General features: G+C 33.0%; 2 protein-coding genes across 3 annotated transcripts in view; both read left to right on the forward strand.

The window, feature by feature from the left end:
* The first annotated feature begins 703 nt into the window (after positions 1-703).
* On the forward strand, positions 704-18,015 carry LOC139514528 (HHIP-like protein 2). 2 transcript variants are annotated; one of them, XM_071303888.1, is made up of 9 exons: positions 704-2,050; positions 4,081-4,166; positions 4,992-5,176; positions 5,957-6,097; positions 9,895-10,024; positions 10,870-11,012; positions 12,699-12,780; positions 13,783-13,847; positions 17,772-18,015. In XM_071303888.1, the coding sequence occupies exons 1-9, from the start codon at positions 1,064-1,066 to the stop codon at positions 17,981-17,983; spliced, it is 2,031 nt and encodes a 676-aa protein (XP_071159989.1). In that variant the 5' UTR covers positions 704-1,063; the 3' UTR covers positions 17,984-18,015. The 2 variants fall into 2 exon arrangements, with proteins under 2 accessions (XP_071159989.1, XP_071159988.1); XM_071303887.1 differs by having other exon boundaries at positions 929-2,050; positions 13,783-13,944.
* Positions 18,016-25,160: 7,145 nt separating this feature from the next.
* LOC139514530 (uncharacterized) overlaps positions 25,161-26,679 on the forward strand; it is a 50,250-nt gene continuing 48,731 nt past the window's right edge. Inside the window, exon 1 of the mRNA XM_071303889.1 lies at positions 25,161-25,547. The gene's annotated coding sequence lies outside the window, so the exon portion shown is untranslated. The remainder of the gene's footprint in view (positions 25,548-26,679) is intronic.

Consider the following 26,679-nt stretch of genomic DNA (forward strand, 5'->3'; position numbering starts at 1 on the left):
GATATGCCAATTTTTTCTAATCATTATTAAACTGCTATTCGTTTGGGAGGCTTACATATATAGTTTCTGTTGCAATTGCCCTACCGTTTTCAAATTTGAAATATTATACCAACTTGGATAGTTTAGGTCATTTTTGTTGTTTTTATTTGGGGACTGCTATCAATGCAGTTGTTGTAACATCTCAACTGTCACCACCTTTGGAAATTAGAGTTGTGCCAGTTCACATCGCAAATTACTATTTTTATTTTGGCATATCTTTGTAGTCTTTGCGCCGTGTTTGTTTTTTCTACATTGGCTAGAAGTATATAGGGGGAGTAGAGGCTTGAGATCTTAAAAAACATGTTTAACCCCGCCGCATTTTTGCACCTGTCCCAAGACAGGAGCCTCTGGCCTTTGTTATTCTTGTATAATTTTATGTTGAAGTTTCTTTTATATATATTTCGGCGTTGATTATGACGTTCATTATCACTGAACTAGTTCACATTTTTGTGTAGGGGCCAGCGGAAGAACGCCTCCGGGTGCTGGATTTTCTCGCTGTATTGCTGTTGTCTCTTTGACACATTCACCATTTCCATTCTTAATTTTATACTAGAGCGTTGAAAGCTTTGTTAATATATACGATCGAAGATACGTTGTAGAATGTTTTTGTCCCAATGCATTAAATGTCACTTCTAATGTTTATTCGATCAGCAGAATATTTTACTTAACAAAAGTAACTTTATCTCGGTTTTGAATTTATAATTGCATAGTTTGATTACATTGAGGTGTTAAATATTTAACATTTCTTTAATCTACTACTAAAGTTATTGAAAATATTCACTTATTAAAGTCAATGCCTCATTGTGCATTGACTGTTTTATATAAAAAATCTAAAAATAGAAAGAGTCATTTATGCGAATCGGGTTAAAAAACCTGAATAGTTTCTAGTATTTATACAGTTAGTACGAGGTTAGTACATCCGCTGTTACAAAATAACAAATCGTCTTTTCTTCTCGTGATACACTTCGCGTATAAATGTCAATCATTTCGAAGAGTATACATGTTATATGTGTAGTGGATTAAAATGATATACAACTGTTGTAACGTTAATAACAAATTTATATTAATATTTCTATGCTTAAATGGATTTACATTTGTATTATCACACCCCCAGTGTCTGGATTATAAACCTCCGTTTCAACCAAAGACCAAATTGAATTTTTGTGCCAACTATTCTTCATTCAGTTGTTGTACACCGAACAAAGATCTCAATCAGTACAAGGAATACCAACGAATTCGCGACATAATTGGGAAAACTTCAAATTTGTGGAATAAATGTTCAAAAATAGTTGAGGAGTTATTGTGCCAACAGTGTTCGCCTTATGCCGCCCATATTTACGATGCAGAAGCTACATTTAATCCCCGAGATTTTCCAGGATTGTGTAGGCCTTACTGTGAGATTTTCTATGACAACTGCAGAGGATTGCTGCAATACATGTCGAAAGACCAACAACTATTACAAGCTGCGTCAAACAACCGGACATTTTTCTGTAAACAGACGGAACTAATTGATAAGGACTATTGTTATCCCGAACTATTGTCAAACGATGTGCTTAATAATAAGATATCAATTAAACAAGTAACATCTCCTGGGTGTATATGTATGGAAGAACTAGCAGAAAAACTTAAGAATCCAGTATTTGTACGCAATGCAAATGACAGAACTAATCGACTTTTTGTTGGAGAGGTTTCGGGTTATATCCATATATATTACCCTAATGGACAGAGGCTTTCAAATTTATTCCTTGATATATCGAGCAGAACTCTAAATACAGAAAGCAATGGTGATGAAAGAGGTTTGCTTGGGTTAGCATTCCATCCCAATTTCAAATATAATCAGAGATTTTTCCTTTATTACTCGACGTTTAACAATAAACTGAATTCAAACAATCATGTGGTACGAATCAGTGAATTCCGTGTTTCAAACAATAATCCTAATTTTGGTAACGTGTCCTCGGAGAGAGTGATACTAGAAATACCTCAACCTTACTGGAACCACAACGGAGGAGAAGTATGGTCAAATTTGTTATTACAGGGGTTAGGGATATATAATGTTGTTTTTTTTCCTCACAAAATTATTTATTTATTAATAATTTTCTAATTACATATTTGCATGTTGCGATTAAATACAAAAACTCATGCAGCTGTGTCCTGTCTGTTATGTAATCCAACTGTTTGGGATATTTTAAAATATTATGCACAATCTAATGTTTGATGGTCAAACATTATGCACAACTGATACGTTTTACGTTACTAATATTATCAAGTTTGTCTTTCATTTGTCAATCGTGCGAATGAAACACATCCCTTATTTAGGTTTGATTTGGTGTAATTGCAGTTCAGCCTACTGCAAATGATATAAATTATACAAGAAAATGCCCGGAGTGCCTTAACACTCGAATGTTTTGTTCACAAACAACATAAGGACATGTCATATAGGAGAAGGTTATTTATCACTGGTTCAAGAAAACTTATTTTTATACTATTATTTTTCTTTTTGTCATGTAGCTATGGCGTTCCATATTACAAGGCACACTTTGAAAAGTTAACATATGATAATAGACAAACGAAGTAGTGTCCTATACAAACGCTGTTTAAAAAAAAACATTTTTCAACACTCAGGTATGATTACCTGTTGCATTGTTAGAATTTAGATTAAAAAATGTATTACATATACCGAAATATGTATACATCATATGTTACAAGAAGATACACTTTTGACCCGATGTTTCCCCCTATTTTGATATTAAAAGTTCCTTGTGTGGCAGGTCATTTAATACTCATTACCCGGTGCAAAAATAATAGACTTTTAAATACTATGTACTGAGAAAGTATGTAAGTTGATTTATAGCAGATGCACTAAATGTTTTATCTATCTTAACGCCATGGGAAACTATTAAGCTTAATAAGTCTGCACCTAAATTATTCTTAAACAAGGCAGAAAGGAAACTTTGAACCGCGTTTTGAAATTAGATAGTGGTTGAAACGAAACATATATCTTTATTCCCGTATGACATCAAAACATATTCGCTAATGCATGTAATAAAGATGATTTAATGAGTTTGTTCTATGATAAAGATTCATGTAAGGTTAAATGTTTTATCAATCTATGTAAGAGGAGGAGCGTGGTCTTGTTTCTTTATTTTATATTATTTATTCTTTTCGTGTGTCTGACAATCTTCAATGAAAATAGTTTTCACGTTTAGACATTTCTACAGACTTTTTATTTTTAAATTTGAAAAAAAACGAAAAAAACCCGGCAACCCTTCTTAATTTTTGGACAGATTTTTACTTTCACTTTAGATGGGGATCTTTTCTTTAAAAACATTAACCCTGTACTCATTATTTTTACAGGCGCATCTCTAAAATGGTATTTAAGACAAAAATAAAAAATACAAAATCACCTTTTTCTAAAATACGCAAGATTAAACAGTGTTCGCCAAATATGTGACTGCATATAATGCAGATAAAACAGTTATTTTCCTATAAATTCGTCTGTATATGCGTTCGTTTTGATGTAAAAACAAATACCACAAATAACTGTTAACTTTATTTGTACAAAAATTCTGTCCTACATTTAAGACAATTTCTAGGATGTCCTAGTTCCAAACCTGCTTCGACAATCATGCCCAAGAACAAATATTTGTAAATGATCATTTTGTCTTTTTGTAAGATCTCAATCTGTACTTTTATACGTAATTTTATTTATGTAAATGTAACTATACATGTGTGTATGTATTAATATTAATATGGCTCAAGGACCAGGCATAAAGTACAAGGTTTTGCGTCATTAAATGTGAATCAACCAACAAATTTCAAGTGGAAGGTGTCCGTATTAAAACCGAAATAAGTATAATATTTTATTTGCTAGTAGATATTGATTTTATATTCATATTTCATCACCATGTTTTTGTTCTAATGTGGCACGTAATATTTGCCACTGGAAGTCGATACCATCCCATTCTCATCGTCATATTTTAATCATATATAAAAAATAATCACTATCGAAATACCCGTAACATGTAAAAAAAAATATTACAGATAATGTTTGGTGATGAAGGCTACCTTTACTTATTTGTCGGAGATGGAGGAAGTGGTGGTGACCCTCAGGGATTTTCTCAGAATACGTAAGTACAATTAAAAGAAAAAGTTTGCTTATGTGATTTCTTCAAAAGCTCACAACCAAGAAACCCAACCAAAGCACAACTTACATTAGATAGGGAATCTACTGTGTGTTAAAACTTTTATAATTTTAAACTTCTTTACGTTGTTATACTGTTAGTTGTTTTTGATAAATTCAAACATAGCGCAATAAATGTTGCTAAATATGTAGAGTTATGAAAACTCATCCTGTTTTAATTGTACTATTATTTGGGCATTACATGGATTTCTCCGACTTTTTGAGCCGTCTTTAAAATTTACAGTAACTACGAGTAGACTATACTCTTATTTCGGTGCTATATGTCTATTGTTTTAGGTCGAGTATCGATCTTTTGAGTTAAGACAATTGCAACTTTTACAGTCTTTTTCTTATGTTATGCCTTTACACTAATGTCCCAGGTTGGAGAGATTAGGGCGATCACATACTTGTTGGAACCGCCACATTCTTTTTGTGCCTGTTCCAAGCTGGGATCCGATAGTTCAGTGGATGTCGGTGGTTAATTTTTGTCATATTTTTTTCCTAAATTGTTTTGTTATATATTAGGCCGGTAGGTTTCTTGCTTAAATCGTTTTACATTTTTACCATCGGGTCCTTATAAAGCCGACTATACAGCATGGGGTTTTCTTATTTGAACTCTGGATAATTGTCTCATCATGACATTGGAATCGTACCACACCTTCTTAATTTAATACAAAAAGTGATATAAGTTGCGTTGTTAAGAATTCTTTTTATTTTCAGTACACAAATGACCATAAATATATATAGATTTAAACCATTTTCTTTTCTTTAGATCGTCGATTCTTGGTAAAGTATTAAGAATAGATATCAACACAGAGGCCCACGGTCCAAATATAGCGTACAAGATACCAGCTGATAACCCCTTTGTTGGAATACCAAATTTTAGGCAAGAAATATATGCTTATGGCGTTAGAAATATATGGAGATGTGGTAAAGACAGAGGTGACCCAGTTACAGGTGAGATTACTGGAAGTAAATTACATATCATCTTTCTAATGCATTGTGCAAACTTGGTACGGATAAATACATAATAGTGCATCCTTGGAAATATAAGTTTCTAAATGACATTTTTTCATATTTTCCATACTTAAGAGTAGTAGACAAGTGTCTGTACAAAGAGAAATACGTGTGTAAAGAGGGTCAAGTTTTGTTTTTACTATTGGTCGAGGATAGTACCTTAAACTACCTTTGCATTTTAATAAACAAAGAGTAATAGCTTATTCTGGTATTATAAGCGGCTTTGTTTTTATCACAGAAACCAAGCGAGCTAAAAATAAAAGACATGTAAAGGTCAACATACGACATTCAACAATAGGCAATTATCTGTACAAGATGTCATGCTCTAGAGTCATGAAAGCAGAACGTTGAAAATACATATTTTAATGTGTCAACAATACCGAATTCATATAGTAAAAACCAATACAGGAAAACCATATGACTATAATACCAGAATAAGAGGTAAAACAATAATTAACAGTATCTTTAAAAAACTGTTTTAAGTGACTGAAATCAAGATCAGAGTACTTTTTAAAATCAAGAAAAAATAAAACTATGCCGTCACAGACTGTTTCGATGATAAGATATATTTTACAACAACATAGATAGAATAAGAAGACATGATTTGTATAGATTTTTATTGCTGTTTATCATTGCAGAAAAAAATAATAAGAAATGTGCCTCAAAATGTAAAAGTTAAATGCATATTTTATTTAAAAAAATATAATATATTAACGGAAGGTTATGGAAAAGGAAGAATCCTGTGTGGCGATGTTGGTCAGAATGCCCACGAGGAAATTGATCTTCTCCAAAAAGGCGGTAATTATGGATGGAATTCCAGAGAAGGCTTTGCTTGCTTCAATGAGGACTGTGGTAAAATAGGTAAATATCGTATTTCTTCACGGGTTTTGTGAAGGTAGATGGGAAGGGGAAAGGGGTTGGGGTGGGTGGGGTAGGGTCAAATTTAAAATCCATTTTTTTTTTATGATTTGTCAATATGTAGTTTTTATCATGCTTTTTCACATCCAATGTTTTATGGAAATATTCTTTATAAAGCACAAAGATGTCAGTATTCACCTTAAAAACTAACAAAACCTTTGAATAGACTTATTAAGAAGGGATATAGTTACGATACTGTTGTCAGGTCATTAAAGATTGCATATTTTGGCGTTAATATTGATTTACTTAAAGGGTCTTTGCATCGGAACTAAACACATTTATTAAAAAACAGTTGTTGGCATGACACGGGTTATGTTCTTCTCATATATGTTATGATGGTATGATACTAAACCCCTAACGGGAAGGATTGTGCCTGATGTTCATATGATGAAATCATAATCTTTCAGTCAGTTTAATTGAAGTCTAGAGCTGGCATGTCAGTTAACTGCTAGTAGTCTGTTGTTATTTATGTATTATTGTCATTTTGTTTATTTTCTTTGGTTACATCTTCTGACATCAGACTCGGACTTCTCTTGAACTCAATTTTAATGTGCGTATTGTTATACGTTTACTTTTCTACATTGAATAGAGGTATAGGGGGAGGGTCGACAAACATGTTTAACCCCGCCGCATTTTTGCGCCTGTCCCAAGTCAGGAGCCTCTGGCCTTTGTTAGTCTTGTATTATTTTAATTTTAGTTTCTTGTGTACATTTTGGAAATTAGTATGGCGTTCATTATCACTGAACTAGTATATATTTGTGTAGGGGCCAGCTGAAGGACGCCTCCGGGTGCGGGAATTTCTCGCTACATTGAAGACCTGTTGGTGACCTTCTGCTGTTGTTTTTTTTCTATGGTCGGGTTGTTGTGTCTTTGGCACATTCCCCATTTCCATTCTCAATTTCATTTTTCAAAAACATAATACAGAGTATGGTCACCGTTTTTTTTTTATTCAACGGCTTGTGCAAAATTGTTAGATTTTGTATAGATAATGCACGGGAAACCCAATTTTGTGTGATAAAAAGAAGACTAAATCATCGAATTTAAAGATAAAATATGAGAATATACCTCTAATAATATGCTTTCAAATAAGAAAAAAAATGGGATCACTGGACTCGTTTTCTTGCTACACAACAAAATAGGTAAATTCACAACACATTCTTTACCTCCCCTTAAATATTTGACTTCACATTTAAAAAAAACCACCATTTTAACTATTATGTTAACTTTAATGAAACATAATTTCATTTTGATAAACAATTCTTAAACATTTTAGCCTATGTATTGTGTGAACCTAAAAATTATCAAAATTTGTGTCAAATTATCCTCAAAACTCAGTATATATAGGTCTATAGTACCGACGATGAATTGATTTATACAAAGAATCCTGGAATCACTATTCCAAAAACCTCATATAAAAAATATTCAATTTGAAACGTTTTTTCGGGGTAAGCCCCAGTCCTACTAAACCACGATCGCACCACGCTCACCACGATCTAAAATAAATTCAGATCGTATACCGCGGCATGAAAATGTAAAATTTCCGTTGTTTTCACGATGCTACTACGTCCTCATTACGCTTCTACAACGATCCCGCTACGATTATACCACGTTCTCACCGCGCTTATTCTGCGACCTCACTTCGCTTATCAAGATCTTTCTACGCTCATCACGTTCTCACTACGACCATACCACGAGTTATCCGATTGCAACACGATCTTACCACGCTTCTACTGCGATTATAGCACGTTCTTACCACGATTATACTACGTTCATACCACGATCTTACTACGTTCTCAGCAAAAACGTCAACATCGTGTTCCATATCAATACAGTTCCATTCCTTCTATTTCTGATTAATACGTAGATTTAGCGGAAACAATACTGTCATGCCACCAAAATCTACTAGAACACAAGGGCGTGGTGCTCGGGGTTGATGTAGAGGGAGAGGGAGCTCTGATTGTAACGAATCTGGATCAAGCAAAGATCGACCAATCCAACCTAAATTACCACCTTTCGCTTGCCCTTAAAGCTCAAATGACGATATTTTAGTGAACGCTAGCAGAGATGACACAGATGTGTCAACAGATTTAGGAAGATGTGGTATGAGTGCCAATGAGACAACTCTCCATCCAAGTAACAATTTATAAAAGTAAACCATTATAGGCCAAGGTATGGCCTTCATCACGGAGCCTTGGCTCACACCGAACATCAATCTATAAAGGGCCCCAAAAATTACTAGTGTTAAACCGTTCAAACGGGAAAAACAACGGTCTAATCTATATAAAAACGAGGAGCATTTTTGAGCCGTTAGAGAAAATGGACAAGAAGTATTAATTACATATAGACAAACTAAACCTTGAGAGATTTAATATATTTTATGTGAAAATGACACTGATGAGAACGATGGTCGTAGTATGAACGTAGTCAGGTCGTAAGAAGAGCGTGATGAGGACGGCAAGGGCGTGCTAGAATCGTACTATGGTCTTGAACAGCGTGGTGTAAACGTGGTATAGTCGTAGTGGAAGCGTAGTTGGGTTGCGGTGAGAACGTAATGGTCGTAGTGATGTCGTAATAACGTCGCTGTGAGATCGTAGCGCAATCTCTCCGAATAGAATCACGCTTTCGCTACGCTCTCGATGCGATGGTGCAGCGACCTTTGCGATCTTACTACGACCTTACTGCGCTCTTACTACGCTTCTTCTGCGACCTGATTTCGCCACGACCGCACCACGATTGTTTTGAACATGTTCAAAGCTGGCCACGCTCATCACGATCTTGAAGACCTCACACCGACCGTGATACGACCTTACTGCGATCTACATATAGAATAACCATACATTGTCTCGAAATATCAATGTTATTTGTACAAGGCTTAGAAACAGGTAGAAATGCTAAACAGGTAGAAAGCGAGGCTGTGCCGAGCATTTCTACCTGTTTCGAGCCGAGTACAAATAACCGATTGATATTTCGAGACAATGTATGGTTATTCTTTATATACTGCAACTCTTATAAGTGTTCTAAATGAAGTATTTAGGGTAAAAACCATCATTTTTTAATTTGAAGCGGACGACGTAAAATTTCCGCGAACCTGTATGTTTTATTGACGTCATAAATAAAACTCTACGGAAACGCATTGTCAACGTCATAAACAAGGTGATATACGGTCAGTGACTGTATATCACATATGAATATACAGTCAATGTAATTTGACTGCTCAAATAGGACAGCTGCAGTATATACGATCGTACTACGATCATCAAAATTTGAATTTTATTCACAGATCGTAGTGCGATCGTGGCCTAGTGGGACTGCAGTATTAGAGATTCCATATAAATTGACAAATAGTTATATGGTCACCGTCTTCGTTTTTTGGGTAAACATTTCTCAGAGCGGTGATCTAAAAAAATAAATAACAAAAAGGTCGAAATAAGCGTAACGTCACCGAGTTGTATTTATCCGTTGAACTCGTTTATCGACGTTTTTTTTTCAAACACAACAGATTAGTAATACACATACTAGGCTGTGAGTTTATTATATTATTCAACAATGCTGGCTTTTGGGTTTGTGTATTACTGACAAAGGTAAATCCAGAAAAGCGCTTCCGAAGTACGAAATTTTTTATCATTTTCTATTATAAACATGGAAAGCTATGTTGGAACAACAAATCCATTTTTGAGAAAAATCTGTGTATAGGTATTAGAGATTTGATAATTTAAAAAAACTGTCTTTATCTCCATTAGGCCCTGAAATTCTTCCTGTATATTCCTATCCTCATGCCACTGGAAAGTCAGTAACCGGAGGTCACTTTTACAGAGGATGTTTGAACCCTAATTTAAATGGTCTGTACATTTTTGGAGACTTTATGAACGGGTAAGTAAGTTTAGAGTTGATTATCGAGTAAATTTTGCTCAAGATTTATACAAGAGGGGCGAAAGAAACCAGAGGGACAGTCAAACTAATAGATCGAAAATAAACTGACAACGCCATGGCTTAAAATGAAAAAAAGACAAACAGACAAATAATAGTACACATGACACAATATAGAAAACTAAATACTAAAGCAACACGAACCCAACCAAAACCTGGGGATGATCTCATGATGAAATCAGCTCTTATAATTTTGATATATATTATCAAGATTGATGAATGTGTAATGTCTAACGACAATCTTTCAGTAAGAATCCCTACGAAAACATCTTGAGCTTTATCAATTATTTTTTATTATATAAACTTTGTTTTGTACTAGACCAGTATTCTTTTCCGTTTGCCCTGTACTCGTATACATTCAAATGTTTCGATAAATTGCGTTTTATGTGCGGAAGAGAAGAACTTATGATTTGATATTTCACCGGTTTGACTCAGCTAATGATCATCGAAACATTGAACGATGTCATTGCTATAACTAATAACATTAAGAATATGAATTATGAATGACTTATTCAATGTTGCATTCTTATTATTCAAAGCCTAAAATATTAGTATCTGATATTTGTATTCCAATTAATTTGTGTAAAGCCTAAACAGGAGAATGGTAGACGGTACGGATTAATGAGAATAGAACTAATATAAAACTAAGGCAGGAATATGCCTGTTACAATTAGTTAGAACTACCTTGAATTCAAACGACAAAAGAGCTCTTATTCATCTTATGTATGTTTAATTATATCCTGATTACTAGAACAGGCATTTTTTAGTATTATATAATTTTATGTCAGGAAATTGTTCAGTCTTGATGAAAATATAACCAGCAGCACCTGGAACGGCAAACAGATAACAACGTGTGGTCCTGAATTGTGTGTACCTCCATTGACAGGAAAATACGAACCCAATATCATATCTTTCGGGGAAGATGAATCTGGTAATTTAAATTACTCAAGCGATTTCTTTTAATGTGCAACTAAAAATAGTTACAGTTTCAATATAACTTTCATTTGATTCAATGGCATACATAAATTGCAACATTAGAAACAGCAATAAAAGTATTACTTTTGCGCCATAAAAAATGTTAAATCAACATGTTCCTTACAGAATGTATGTCAATGAATAAATATGACAGGCATTTGCCTTGACTAATATAGTATATTTGTCATTTGATTTCCATCCAATGGTCTATGCTTTGGTTTTTGAGGTGTCCGATGAGTTTCCATTATGTTTAATTATTATTTACATAAAAAATATAACAGTTTTAAAATTTTGTGGAATTTTGTTAAAGTTCAGTTGCTTTTTTGAAGTTTACAAAATATCTCAACAAGTATTACTATTTGAATCTGGTAACATACTTGTACAATTGTAATACCAGAGACATATATCTCTGGTAATACTATTAAAACAACGCTTTTAATGAACAACTTGGCACAATAACTATAGTCCGTACGCCACACAGTGATGGTTAATGCATAAAATGGTGAAATGACACGCCAAAAAGTTAAAATTTGGGGCGTAAACAAACAATGTTTACAAAAATAAACCAACAAGAACCAAACAGAAAATTCAAAATGAAAATATTTAATTATAACAAAAACCACAAAAAATAATTGGTTTATCATAATATTATCAATGCCTCACATCACCTCAATTCAGTCATGTGACACACGGTTTATATTTCGTTTGTGGTGTCCGGTGTGCAATCGTAAATTCATGGTAATTAAATGTTCGTTGTTATTCTACGGTTTACATGTTGAAATGTACCATCATATTATTGATGTATTTCTCTGTGCTGAGTGTTCTTGTGTGTGTTTTTACTGTATTCCTGTCACGTAGTGTCATTTTAGCGAGAGGTTTGGCTACCCAGTAGCCATAACACAAGGTTCAACCCATCGTTGTTTCTTAAATGTCCTATTACAAGTCAGGAATATGACAGTTGTTATCTAAAATTTCTATGTATATTGGCGTTTGCTTTTGTTGTATTTCAGGTGTTTCTCTTGATTTATTTCCTTCGGTTTAGTTTATTTATAGTAGAAATTTATGTATGAAACTTCTTGCTTTCTTGCTACTATTGTAAACTACTTTTGTCCATTTTTGCATAAATTTCTGGGAAGAAAATAGCTAACTTTTGTTATGCATTTGTTAAAATCTGTGTTAATATGACTTTCAGATCGCCAAAACATTACACGTTTGGTGGTGTACCTAACCATTTTCATAACGACCATAAAACAATTTCAGCGCCTTTAAAAGTTGTTTCTTAAAACATTTTTTTTAAGTAATCATTACCATGTACACGCTTAAATGACCATTTGAATGTAAGATTTGAAAAATCTCATTTCTTTCAAGGACAGATTCTTATTGATTGATGAAAAATATTCAAAGCCGTCGATGTTAAGAATATGGCATATTAAATTTAAATTGCTTACTTTTCATGTTATAGAACCAATATTCTAACAAACTTCTTCTTGCAAGTAAGTACGAATTTTCTCACAACCCGACGGAACGAATAATTTTTTCAGATGATTGCAAAATTATCTTATGGGTTGGCACAATGCATAATGTAATTTGAATATTTATTTGATAATTGATTTTGGATCAATAAGCTAAATTTCTTTTACAGGAGAACTGTATATGGTGTCAACAGGATTTCCAAGTTCAGCCTCTGCTCAAGGAAAATTATACAGAATAATAGATCCAGCAAGGTGGTTACCAAACGTTTTGATTGAAATGAATGACGACTGAAAAACTCACCAATGAGCTTAATTATCGAATGTTTAGGTGAAACCCTCATCGGTGGAATAACATGATAATGACTATGTTTCAATGAAAGAAAACTTCAGAATCTGGTTGCCAGTTCTTAAAAGCTCTTTGTCCCAGTTTTACATTCCGGACAGTGGTGATACAGTTAAACATAAGAACTAACTGTAAAAATCAGTTGCAATTTATTTAAGTTTAACCCAAAGATCGATACTACGCACAAAACAACCTACATAAAAAAATAGACACAATGCCAAAAAAAAAACTCCACCGAAGTGTACTCGCAGTTACTGAAAGCCAGTTTATATTAATCAATAATCAATTTGCACTCAAGCTTCCTCCAACAACAAAAAACTGACCGCCACGAAATAGTGCAATGTTGTGGAAATTGGCGTTGAACACTAATCAATCAATACATTTCAAAATTACCGATTTGATTATGTTATTACACTTTAATATGTTTCTCGCTTTGTTAATCGTGGACTGTTTCTATATTGGACAATGTTGACATCTGCCAATATATATCAAAAGTGATATATTGGCGTTTTAACCAATGGTTAGAAAAAAATAACTCCTGCCGTCAATAATTTTTAGGTAAACAAAAAATTATATGTAATAAAAAAAAATTGAAAAACTTGAAAGTTATACACATTATGCAATTACAAATTTGCTATCCATTAGCTCTTCATTGTCAATGGAAATGTATGTCCCACCTAAAGAAGACAACTGAATCTGAATCTCCAGTTACACGGTCAATTACGGGTATAGAAAAAAAAACCATAATCCTCTTCTCCAAGACTTATAAATCATTACACATCCAATAGGTTTCGTGAAAAGATACCTCAATAGTACAAGCATTATCTGTATTTCTGACACATGTTACTGAGATATGTTAATTTACCGTATCAAGCAATAGTTGAACTGAACATTTTTTCTTCTTTTTGTAGACGAGGTAACCCTGAAACCTGCGAAGCTGCTAGAACTCAGACTGATTTGAAAACTTTAACAACAGGTACCACAGAACCTACCTCAACGGCTTCTCATCTGCTTAGTTTGCTTGATTATTTAACTATGCATGGATGGTCAAATTTTCACCATACCGGATTTTTGTTAGTATTGATTTTAGTTTTTTACTGACAATTAATGATCCCATGGTGACAGCTGGAATGATTTTACTTACAACTGTTGTATTAATTTGTTATATTATGATCTATGTCATCGGTGGAAGCCGTACTAAAATTCAGATCATCATAATCATAATCATAATTGTCATCCACTCACTCATTTATTGAACAATTTAGATTATGCAATTATAGTACTTATTTACATGAATTTTAACAAGGCAAAGCATTTTAATTTTATACACTAAATATTTTTATAGATATATCTGTATGTACTGTACTCACTGTCAATATGGAAAACAAACTACAAACCAAGTTTTAGTTAGTATATTAAGATAAAAAGAAAAAATAAAGTATGCGATTTTTTCAGTGTTGTGTTTAGTACCAATGTATTCCTATGTCCTGTAAAAATAGTTAATGCTTTATTAAAGAGCTATTAGTTAACAGTTAACAGTTATTTTGCATTTTGGTGATTGGAATGCATGATGAATTATGGATGTGAAATTAATGCAAAATATATAAATGTTTTAATTTAAACAGCTCAATAAAGGCAACAGTAGTATACCGCTGTTCGAAATTCATAAATTGAAAGAGAAAAAAAAACCAAATCCGAGTTACAAACTAAAACTGAGGGAAACGCATCTAAGAGTTGATTGTATAGAAATATGGTCACATGAATTTCTTCTTAAAGAACTTGAAAAAGTCGAGGCGTCGTTTTGAACATAAGTAGTCACATCTACTGGTTCGATTTACGTTTTTTCATCACCATTTCAGCAGTCAGCGATTCTGTGCTGACATGAAAACCCATTTAAGGTTTCAACTCCCTCAGGCAAAGTTGGTATTAAATGGATTTAGCTATTTTATTAGTTGTTTTTTTTGTCATATAATTCATCAATTGTTTCGGTCCTTATAAATCCTAGGCTTTCAAATATGTGGCTTTGAGCGTTCCTGCTGAAGCTGAATCCACAAAAAACGCTTTGGACGAAACGAATTTATATAACGTGTTGTTTTCAGTTTTTAAGCATATTTTCTTCTCTCGGTGATTATCTTTTTATATAATGTAATAACTAATCCTACCCCAGGAATAGATAGACAGCCTTTGCATTAATTTGACACACATTTTCGAAAAACTTGGTTTTCAATGCTTTTCATCTTCATTACTGATTTGGTTTTAAATCTGTCTTGATCGAAAAAACACTTATTAGTCTTATGTTAAACTATACGCACTTCTGGCGTACTAAACTTTAATCTTAGTAATCGTCTGGTCACTATTATAATATTACATGTCTCGTGTTGGTAGAGTGTCACACTCTTTACCTTCACGTAAAGCGTTCTTGCAATTGTGAATTACAATCGTTCAATGTGACGGGTTGTGTCACACACATTACCTTCACGTAAAGCTTCCTTTCAATTATGAATTTTACAATCGTTCAATGTGACTGGTTGTGTCACACACATTACCTTCACGTAAAGCTTCCTTTCAATTGTGAATTTCAATCGTTCAATGTGACTGGTTGTGTCACACACATTACCTTCACGTAAATCGTCCTTACAATTGTGAATTACAATCGTTCAAATGTGACTGGTAGTATCACACTCTTTACCTTCACGTAAAACTTCCTTTCAATTGTGAATTACAATCGTTCAAATGTGACTGGTTGTGTCACACACATTACCTTCACATAAACCGGCCTTGCAATTGTGACTTGCAATCGTTCAATTGTGACTGGTTGCAGATGAAATTAATTATCCTTATCAAAATACCATTTAACAGTATTAATGTCCCGCGCTGTTTGCTAATCAGCAAATTTAAATCAAAGGGGAGTTTTTTTTTTGGTTTATCATCACTTTCGGAGGTCATGACTGTGTCGAGTCAGTCAGGTTTTTATCGTTGGTGGAACGAGGGATTCTTTGATATTTTGGAGACGGACACACCTCGACAAATTCCATAGTTGACATGTTAGTTTTTACTATTGATTAACTACTTAGACCACTCGACCAGCGATGCTCTTAAATGGAAAGGGACTACCAAACAAAGAATTGGTGTTTCAAACATTTAGTGCCCTTACTTTTAGGTACCAGGATTATAATTTAATACTCCAGACGCGCGTTTCGTCTACATAAGACTCATCAGTGACGCTCAGATCAAAATAGTTATAAAGCTTAACAAGTACAAAGTTGAAGAGCACTGAGGACCCAAATTCCAAAAAGTTGTGCCAAATACGGCTCAGATAATTTATTCCTGGGATAAGAAAATCCTTAGTTTTTCGAAAAACTCATAGTTTTTTAAAATAGGTCTTTTTTTATTTTCGAAAAAGAAGATTTTAATAATATTTCAACATAATCGTTATTGAGAGACCAGACAACGCAGCACATCATCCAAAATATAAGTCTTAATTGTATAAATTATGATGTTCTTTAATTAATAATTGAAGGGCATCACAAACCAGGGAGTCAGTGGCCATGTGCTGACACGAATATCCTTGATACGTTTCTATTCTGTGAATTTACACAAAATGTAAATAAAAAATAATCGAAATGCTAAAGGTTTTTATATTCCCAGACATTGATGGTCCAAGTAAAATTCGGCTAAACGTTTTGGAAATAGCTTTATCAACTTAATATACTAATCGTAATTATGATTTTTTTTTATTATTCAGTAGTTTAAATGCATTTAAGCGTGTGGTTACTTAATAAATCGTATACAAATGTTTTTTTTTAAATTATCTTATTACTTATCATTCATTTTTATACATTTTTTTTTAACCAACGTTATCAAAATGTCTTTATCCAAACAATACTTAACTAAATACCTGTAATGTGTTAATATTTGCAATTCAATGATCGAGGTATGACACATTTATACTTCCAATTAAAAGAAACACAAGCAACAAACAAGGATAGCAACCAGTGGCTAACATAGCCGAAAAGTAAGGTCCTTTTAACGGATGCCGAATGCATATTTACGTAAAGTGAAAGGGTTTGGGGTTTTTCTCTCCAGAAATATATAGCTTTTTTGTGTTTCTTTGTTAAATATTTTTTTTTTTGGTTCTAATTGAGATTGTGACACTGTAATGACTGCTGTACCCCTATTTTGACATTTTTACCTGTCATGTCTGTTTTTTCACGCATCGTTGTAAATATAATGGAATTTAAGGCGACTGTCATACAAGTGAGAGGTTCAGCGCTATAAAACCAGGTTCAATCCACTATTCTACATTTGAAAATGCCTGTACCAAGTCAGGAATATGACAGATGTATTCCTTTCGTTTGATGTGTTTTATCATTTGATGCTGCCATTTTATTAGGTACTTTCCGTTTTGATTTTCCTCGGTGTTCAATATTTTTGTGATTTTACTTTTTATTGTTTACGCAATTGGTTTTGACGTAATGGTTGTCACATCCTTAGCCACATAGAACATTCTACGTAAGTGAAATGACATATGTCCATTAACAAAATGAGTGGTGAAATAATAAGCGTAGTGTGTTGGTCGAAGGTTCACTATCCTGCTTGTGGTCACATCGAAGACAAGAGGAAGCTCTTTTACAATAAGATAAAAAAAAAAAAACTTCTTGTTTTGAATCAGAATATCACATTCGGGAAGAGTTGTTAATACTTATTGATCTGCAATACATGTTAATTTTAAAACATAAGATTACTTCAAAAATGTATTCTCGAACTAGAATTGAAATATAGGCTATTAAACCTCATTTTGTTGAATGACAATTCAACCCTAAATTTCTACATTTAAGATTATGGTTCAGTTACGGCAACAACCTGTTAAAAGTATTGAAAATGATATTGATTATTTTAGGTAATCGCAAAAGGACGAAGAAATATAGGAGAAAATATCAGAGACGAATTCAGAGACAGAAAAACAGAAAACAAAGAAGACGAAAAGGAAGTTTGGAAATCCTCGGAATAAGAACAAGAATCTGTCAGAAATACAAAAGAGCTAGAAAAAGATGGATTTGTACAAAGTACTCTTTTGAAAGAAAACGCCGCGGTAAAATTAATTCGAGTTAATTAATAAACAAAGATAAATATTTGACAATTAACTGTGTTTATGTTTTCATTCTTTCAGATGTTTCTTTTAAAAAACATTTACCAAAAAAAAACCAACCTCATCTATGTCAAATCTTCTAGAAGCAGCAAATTTATCAAATGAAGATTTGACATGGGTGTGTACAGTCCTATATGAACTTAGAAGACACATGTTTATGAAGCAAGGCAGTAGTTTGTCGATGTTAAAATATCATAAATCGTAAAAAATGATTAAAATAATCTAATTAAAGATAAAAAGCCTTATAATTTAGAACGACAGTTTCGCGTTTCGCCTTTATCAGACTTAACAGGAACGTCCGAATCCAAATAGTTTGAAAACCAAACCAATTAGAACATCATTAAAAAAAAAACTATTTCAAAACCTTTTATACTGTATTGCCGTCATGCAATGTTGTCATTTTAGCGGCATATTTAACATCGCCATCATGCGCGGAGGTTCGGCTAGCCACAAACTAGGTTCAACCTACCATTTTTTCTTTAAATGTCCTGTACCAAGTCATGAATATGGCAGTCGTTATCTAATAGTTGGTTTCTATGTATGTTGCATTTTTGTTTGTTTTTTGTTGCACTTCTGTGTTCTATTATTTTCGTTGTTTTTCTCTTATATTTGATGTGTTTCCCTAGTTTTTAGTTTGCGACCCGGATTTGTTTTCTCTCAATCGATTTACGACTTTTGAACAGCAGTATTTTTAACCCTGTATGGTAACATTGCCCATGTGAAATTTTAAAATTGTTTGTATAAACATTGAAGGACAAAAATATGTGACGTATAAAATTTGCTGACGTCAGACACGCGAATCAATGAATGTGTTTGTAGATAGATGTTTTTGTGTTCGGTTAAATTGTTCTTTTTAAAATTGTTACACGATGATGACTACTGTGCCCATATTTTGACTAATTCATTTTTTATGTCTGTTTAGTTCACGCATCGTTGTAAATATAACGGAATTTGATGAGACTGTCAACAAAGTGGGAGGTTTAGCGCTATAAATCCAGGTTTAATCCACCATTTTCTACATTTGCAAATGTCTGTACCAAGTCAGGAATATGACAGTTCTTGTCCTTTTGTTTTTGATGTGTTTTGTCATTTGATTTTGCCAAGCAATTATGGACTTTCCAATTAGATTTTTCTCTGAGTTCAGTATTTTTGTGATTTTACTTTATACTACTGTTGCCTTTATTTATATCAAATGCGGTTACTGTCACATGATGCTGAAAAAGACCAGTGAAACATTTTATGAACAACCACCTTACTTGTAGAAACTGGTATCATCAAACAGTACTCCAATATTTGAATTAGCATATTGTTTATAAAAGACCAACAATATCAAGACAAGAAGCATTTACCCATATATCTTAATGGAAGGCTACATTTTTTCACACCTGATTTCGTAATTCATTCTTAATGTATCAAATAGAATCATTCAGATATGTTCCTTATTTTACGTTTTGCAGTATAAATAATTCAATTTATGACTATATTCAACGAATTTATATTATTGCTGCCTATTTTACGAAAATTTCCTTTCTCAGCACACAAGAGTGATATGAAAAATTATCGCTAGAGGGCACACGTGCCAGTTGTCATAGGTAAAATAGCGATAAAAAAATTATCATTCAATTTGGTCATCTCGACTCGATTGTTTTTCTCACTTTCGCCGTCCAGCTCAAGCGAGAAAACCAACTTTGTTGATATGATCAACTATCTATAATACTAAAATTACGAGGTCCAATTTGTCAGCCGTCATCGGGTAAAAACGACAAATCAAAGAATTCAATTCTATATATAACTAATATAGGACAATGGTGTAGATTAAAAATTACACCACTCCAGACCCTTTTGTTTGCCACATAATTAATATTGCCAATAATTAACAAGTTCCGGGTCTAATCTGATACCGATACCAATAGTATATTCACCTGTTAGCTTTAAGGTGGCACGGTAGTATTTGCATTCCAGAATTTAGGTTGCTCTTTTGTGTACCCTACTTAGGTAAATGTATCTAAACAGTGTGATTGGACAAAAAATACAGTATCAACTGAACATACTTTCCCAAACTGAGGGAATCAGGTGTAGAAAAATATGAAATAATTTTACATACAGATGAAAAGGAATTTTTGAGAATTTTTTTAAATTTTGTATTCACTGCACCGTAAAAGACCTAAAAGTACTAGTGGCCTTAGATTTTTAAAAATAGCAAAAAAGTATAATGTCATGATACATATTCAAATTCATTTCTGAATAGTAAAATGAAAGTACTTCAGTTAACTGTGAATGTAGAATTTTTTGCAGTGTTAGAAAGTGGTGAAAATTTTAAAAAGGCTATCATTATCCCTTTATGGGCCAGGAAATACTACCGTGCCACCATTACCTTATCTGTACGTTCCGCATTTGACAGGCGCACCACCAAACGGTGTATTTAGGATTTTGATATATACACGGGTCATAATCAAAGGGCTGACACTATTAAATTCAATCATCGTCAAATTGTTCCCTATTGTAGCTTTATTCAGCAATCAGCAAGACTTTCTAAGATAACTAATATAGGACAATGCTGTTGATTAAAAAATACCCCATTCCTGGATAGCCTGGACCTTTTGTTTTCCAAATAATTAATATTTCCAATAATTGATAAGTTCCAGGTCGACGGGTTCAAACAGAAAGATTTGAAAGCAGAGAAAACTGTGTATCTTATAATCGACATGACTTTATCAGATGACAATACCAATTACTAAAATAAGGCTTAGGCATAGTTATATACTTTAATTCAGTCACGGACCCGCTATATCACGGGTGTGTACTTGTATTCTATAAATATCAAACCTAAAATAAAGGATACAAAAGATACTGCGAGGTCTGCCTCAGATTTTTGGACTTGCATATAGAAATTGAAAAGGAAGGTAGTATGCTGATATAAACTATTATAAATAGTTTTTTTAATTTTCAAAATGCAGACACCTGCAAATGGATAGATGGGCACATAATGTACAGCGGCAACGTTTACATAAATATGAAGGCTGAAAATAATGTTTATGGTATACGTTTATATCATAAATGTGTTCAAATTTTACAAAACCAGAACGATAACTTGAATGTTAACGTTTCTTTTGTTTTGCCTTTTTATTAATTTAATTTGATTTTATTGGCTTTCTTTTTTAACTTATTTTGATTCGAGTGTTTTTGATAAGTCTTTTGTAGACGAAACGCGCGTCTGGCGCAAATACAAAATTTACATCCGGGTATCTATCTATGAATTTTTGTAGATACCTTATAACAATTTTCTGATTTTAAGATACTAATATTTGATCTTAGTCTTAATTTCGGCGTAAAAAGATATCGAAAACCTCCCACATTTCAGACTAGCACAACGTTCATTGTGATTTAGATTTCCTACCGTACCATCACTTAGAACTGATATCATTGATACAAGGCAATATACGATCGTCATGCAAATGATAAAAAAATGAAAACAAAACGTTAAAAGAAACGACTGAAGCGCTTTTCTGGATCAGGAACGCTAAAAGCTGAATATCTAAGGCCAGCAATTAATAGAAAAAGGAAATTGTTGTTGATTAAAACGTTAAAGATGATCGTTAAAGTTTTATTCATCTACCGACAAGATTGCAGAAAGTAAGAAATCGTAGAGCAAAACCAAAAAAGTTGAAATCAAATGAGATAATACAACGTGTATTGAACCATTTCATTGCTTAAAGTCCAACAGAAAACACAAATATACTCAGTCTTTTGTCAGTTTTTACTGTTACTCCTTAAATATGGGTGCTGGGTAAACCATTATGTAAAATGGTCATTATCAGAGCCGTGTGTCTTGTTTCAAAATGAATTCTCTTCTTTTGAGAAATGTTTATTTTGTCAACCTATTTTTCACCTCATAGAACTGTCCGTACCTGTGGTTTTATTTTACACAGTAACTTTTATGTATCAGCATGTTTTCATTTCATTCTGTATCGTTTCGTTTCGCAGTTTACAGGTATCCCTCTTTTTGCCTCTTTTCTATTTTTGATATTTTAATCAAAAGATTAAAAAATCAAACATTCAAAAAGTGAAATAATCAAAATTGCACGTTAGGTTTAGTATTTTTAAAGTTTGATCAAATTTCTAAACTATCAAATTTAAAAACGATATTTAGAATTTTAGTATTTTAATTATTTGGTTAAAATTTAAAAAAATCAAAACTTTTACACAATTTGAAATTTTGATATTTTAAAACTTTGATCAAAATTCCAAAAATCTAAAATTTTAAAGCTTTTTAAAACTTTGAATTGATAAGTGTTACACGGAGCAATCTAACACTAACGTATCTGGCCCAAGACCACAATTAATGACCCCGCTTTTAGTTGTCCGAATATAGTTCCTTTTAATTAGAGTGTATTTTTCCTTAATTTTTTTTCTTTCCCTTCCTCACTCATTTCTTAGATTTTTTTGGGTGGAAATGAAAGAAGAGAGATGAAATAAATTTTTGGATGTTGTATTTAAACTAATTTTGATATGGAATGAGTGATTAGGCCAAGTGCAAAAAGGTCATATTTACAGTTTTCGGAACATCTCTTGACTTGTCAATAGGGGTATGGATGTGTATTGGCTAAATTTGTAAAAGTGATTGCTTCAATCTTTCTGAATTTTGGATATATATTTGGACTAGGACTATACATTACACACAAAAAAAATTTTAATGATACAAAACGTTATAAAGAACTGATAGAGGAATTAATTGTGGTCTGTGGCCATCTCAATCATTCAACCGTTTTAATACACAGTCTAAAGTGTAGATTGTGTGTATTACTGTTCTATTTTTAAAGAATATCAAATTATCAATGATACATAAATATACAGCCTCGTACCATATTGCAACATAATTTCAAGATTACATGATTTCATTATCACAGAATTGTATTGATTTAATAAATTGCATTAAATTGACAGTGCTTCGTTAATAAACATTATAGCTCTTTATGATAGCAAATGAACACTTTATTATAATTTATATCGATGACCTACTATCATGATTTTTATCCTACCGCACATACGGACGCGTTGACACATAATGCATACCACTCAATAATAGCCAATCAGACGTTAATTTGGCCTTCATTTCCCCAAAAATCATTCCGGAAGCAACCACGAAGCAGCAATTAAATAATATTTATAACCAATGAAATACCGTTAACAGATTTACCCGATCCTGACGTCCATTCAATTTGAGTCTGTCGCCAGAACTTAAAACAACATCGCTTCAGTAGAGTTTGTCAATTTTTCTATGGCCGGTTTCGTCAAATTGTTTCAGAATATTTTGTCTGCTGACATCCTTATCGGATGAACATGGAGCCTGGCAAGACAGCACAATCTCTCGCCACTCATTCATGCCCTTTCCCAAGTTTTCAATCGTTTCAGGGCAGAATGTGTTTTTAGCGGTAGCACACTATCATCAAGACAACATAATGATCGACGTCTTAATTCTTCTGATTCCTTCTCCACCAGCAATTCGGTAGCATCATCGGTAGTAACAGTTGTGTCGGAAAAAAAGGAATTTAGCTTTCGTGATTGCACCACCATACTGTCGCTGTTACAAAATATTAAACTCGCTTTTATGCTGACAAAGAGTAAACAAACGAGGGATAGAATGAGATAAGATGTATGAATATGATTCTATCTGGAGTTAGTTTACTTGTATGATATGGGTACATGCCGGTGTCCTATAGCCATTCTTCCCCCATGCCAATTTTTCCGGGGGGAAAACTGGGTCGATCCAATTATTCCCCCCTGAAAAATTGGCATGATCCATCTTTTCCCGCCCTCAGAGTTATGGGGGGAAAACCAGGATCAAGCCAATTTTTCTCCCTTATAGCACGAAAAGCTAATGTTTCCCCCTTGAATTATAACGTTAGTTCCAAATTTTTATCTAAAAAGAAAATAGCAACATTTTTTTCTTCTTATTTTAGCGGTACGAAAACTTCATTGTATTAATATACATGTGTTATCTTTATATACATGTTTATATTTTATTGTTGACTGTTTGGTTATTAAATTAACAATTAACCAATATTAACCAACAACATAATTGAACTACATGCTCCTGGCTTCGGAATGACACACAAAGAAGGTGGCGTCTTTAAACATTCACCCCCCCCCCCCAAAAAAAAATCAGCCATAGACAGCACACTATAAGAACATATAGACCGACTGGTAGACATGTATAGACAGATTGGTGGGCACTTACACAGACTGGTATAGAAGCCAGATTAATGAATACGTAAACTGACTGGTAAACAAGAAGATAGACTATTGAACACGGAGACAGACTGGTGGACATGTAGACAGAATAGTAGACACAAAGATGGACTGGTGAATATGAAGACTTTTGAAAATGCATATAGACTGGTGGACACCTAGACAGACCGATGAAAATGTAGACGGACTAGTGGACCAAGACAGACTTGTGGAAACATATATCCAGACTGTTGAAAATGTAGACGGACTATGATAAAAGACTGGTGGAAATAAAAACAAACAAGTTGACACATTTACAGAATGATGAACATGTATAGACAGACTTGTGTTAATGTAAATTGACAAAAAATATTTGTCAGCACAAAAATATAAATTCTAACTTTGTTGGGTTTAATTTTCAGACTTGTATAAATATAGTGAAATCTATAGTATGGGGGAAAGATTGGCATGGGGGAAAAGTGACTATATCTATACGTATTGCCAAATTTCCGCGGGGGAAGAATGGTAATGATTAAAAATTTCCCTGGGGGAAAGATTGGCTCATGCAGGTACAGGTCCAGGTACAGGTCCTACCGCTCCTCAATAATTTCAAATTGGAATGTGGGATGTTCTTTCAATTTTTAAGGTTAAAGAAACATGGATAAAAACTTAGCGGTATTTCTTTATTTTTACAGCCTATTTTCATTTTTCGAAAAAAAGGTTTATGATTTAAATAATATATTATCTTCTTTTGTGCTCTAGGGCCATACCCTATCACGTGTTTCCACTTTAATAGCGTACCTTTTAACTATTATGATCTGCCTTTGTACATTTGTATATCTATTAACCTGATGTTTGCTTTAAATAAAAGTATTATTGATTACCACGTTAGAAAAATAAGCTCATTCTATAATTAAAGTTTTAAAGTGTATGTACTTTCTCGGTTTGTATTTCTTAAGTGTATATGTTGAAATAATGTATTTATTTATTATTTATGTGGATTATTAACAGAGGCTATTTTTTGGTATGCCCGAAACAAATACGCATTCAAAAATTAAAAAAAACAAACGGTTTACATAACATATTTAAATTGAAAATAGGGATATAGTACATGTAGCATGGAATTGTATGATTTCATGTCGTATACCTGTCGAGAATGTATAATATGATCGTAGTGAAGGAACTGTTTACAAGGTGTATGACCACCACACAGTTTATATAGGACGTTGCTGGAAATCGGAGCGAGGATTAAATCTACAGAAACAACATACTTTCCTTCAAAGACAAAGTGTCGTAAAAGTAAGCATATAATACTCATAGAACAGTCTGTGTACATTTTTAGAATTACAGTTATAAATACCTATTTTGCATTTAAAACAGCAAATCTCAAAACGCACGGTCGCATGTTGTTTTCGATTACGCCAAACATTATTTACTTATTGTTTAGTCCTGTTTTAAAATAGTCTTAGTTTCTCGAAGTCTAATTGAAATGCACCCGACCGTATTGTTTAATATAGTCATAACGAATATGGTGTTCATTATCACTGAACGAGTATATATTTGTTTAGGGGCCAGCTGAAGGACGCCTCCGGGTGCGAGAATTTCTCGTTGCATTGAAGACCTGTTAGTGACCTTCTGCTGTTGTCTGCTCTATGGTCGGGTTGTTGTCTCTTTGGCACATTCCCCATTTCCATTCTCAATTTTATTACATTCACTGTAGTATTTCAATAATAGATGTTTACAGAATGATATCCGAATTTCACTACTATATTTTCCTTTGGTTAAAAGTTATATTGATTTGTATAGTTAGTTGTTTTTCATAGTTCTAATGATTTGTACAGTATGTTGTTTTTATAGTTAGTTTGATCTATTCAGTATGAAGTTTTTATAATTTTTTAAACTATATAGTATGTTGTTTTTATAGTCAGTTTGATCAGGAACATATATACTGACCTTATATTAGATATACTGTTTACAGGATTGAATTGAATAGTTCGTTGATTTTATGGTTCGTTTTAATTGTAATGTACATGATGTTTTTATAGTTTAACTTAGTTTTATTTGTATAGTTCGTTGTTTTACAGTCAGTTTGATTTGTTTAGTTCGTTCTTTACACAGTCAGTTTGATTTGTCTAGTTCGTTGTTGATACAGTTAGTTTGATTTGTATAGTTCGTTGTTTATACAGTTAGTTTGATTTGTATAGTTCGTTGTTTATACTGTTAGTTTGATTTGTATAGTTCGTTGTTTAATCAGTTAGTTTGAGATGTATAGTGCGTTGTTTATACAGTTAGTTTTATTTGTATAGTTCGTTGTTTATACAGTTAGTTTGATTTGTATAGTTTGTTGTTTATACAGTCAGTTTGATTGGTATAGTTCGTTGTTTATACAGTTAGTTTGATTTGTATAGTTTGTTGTTTATACAGTTAGTTT

Source organism: Mytilus edulis, chromosome 3 (assembly GCF_963676685.1).
Source record: "Mytilus edulis chromosome 3, xbMytEdul2.2, whole genome shotgun sequence".
NCBI lineage: Eukaryota > Metazoa > Mollusca > Bivalvia > Mytilida > Mytilidae > Mytilus > Mytilus edulis.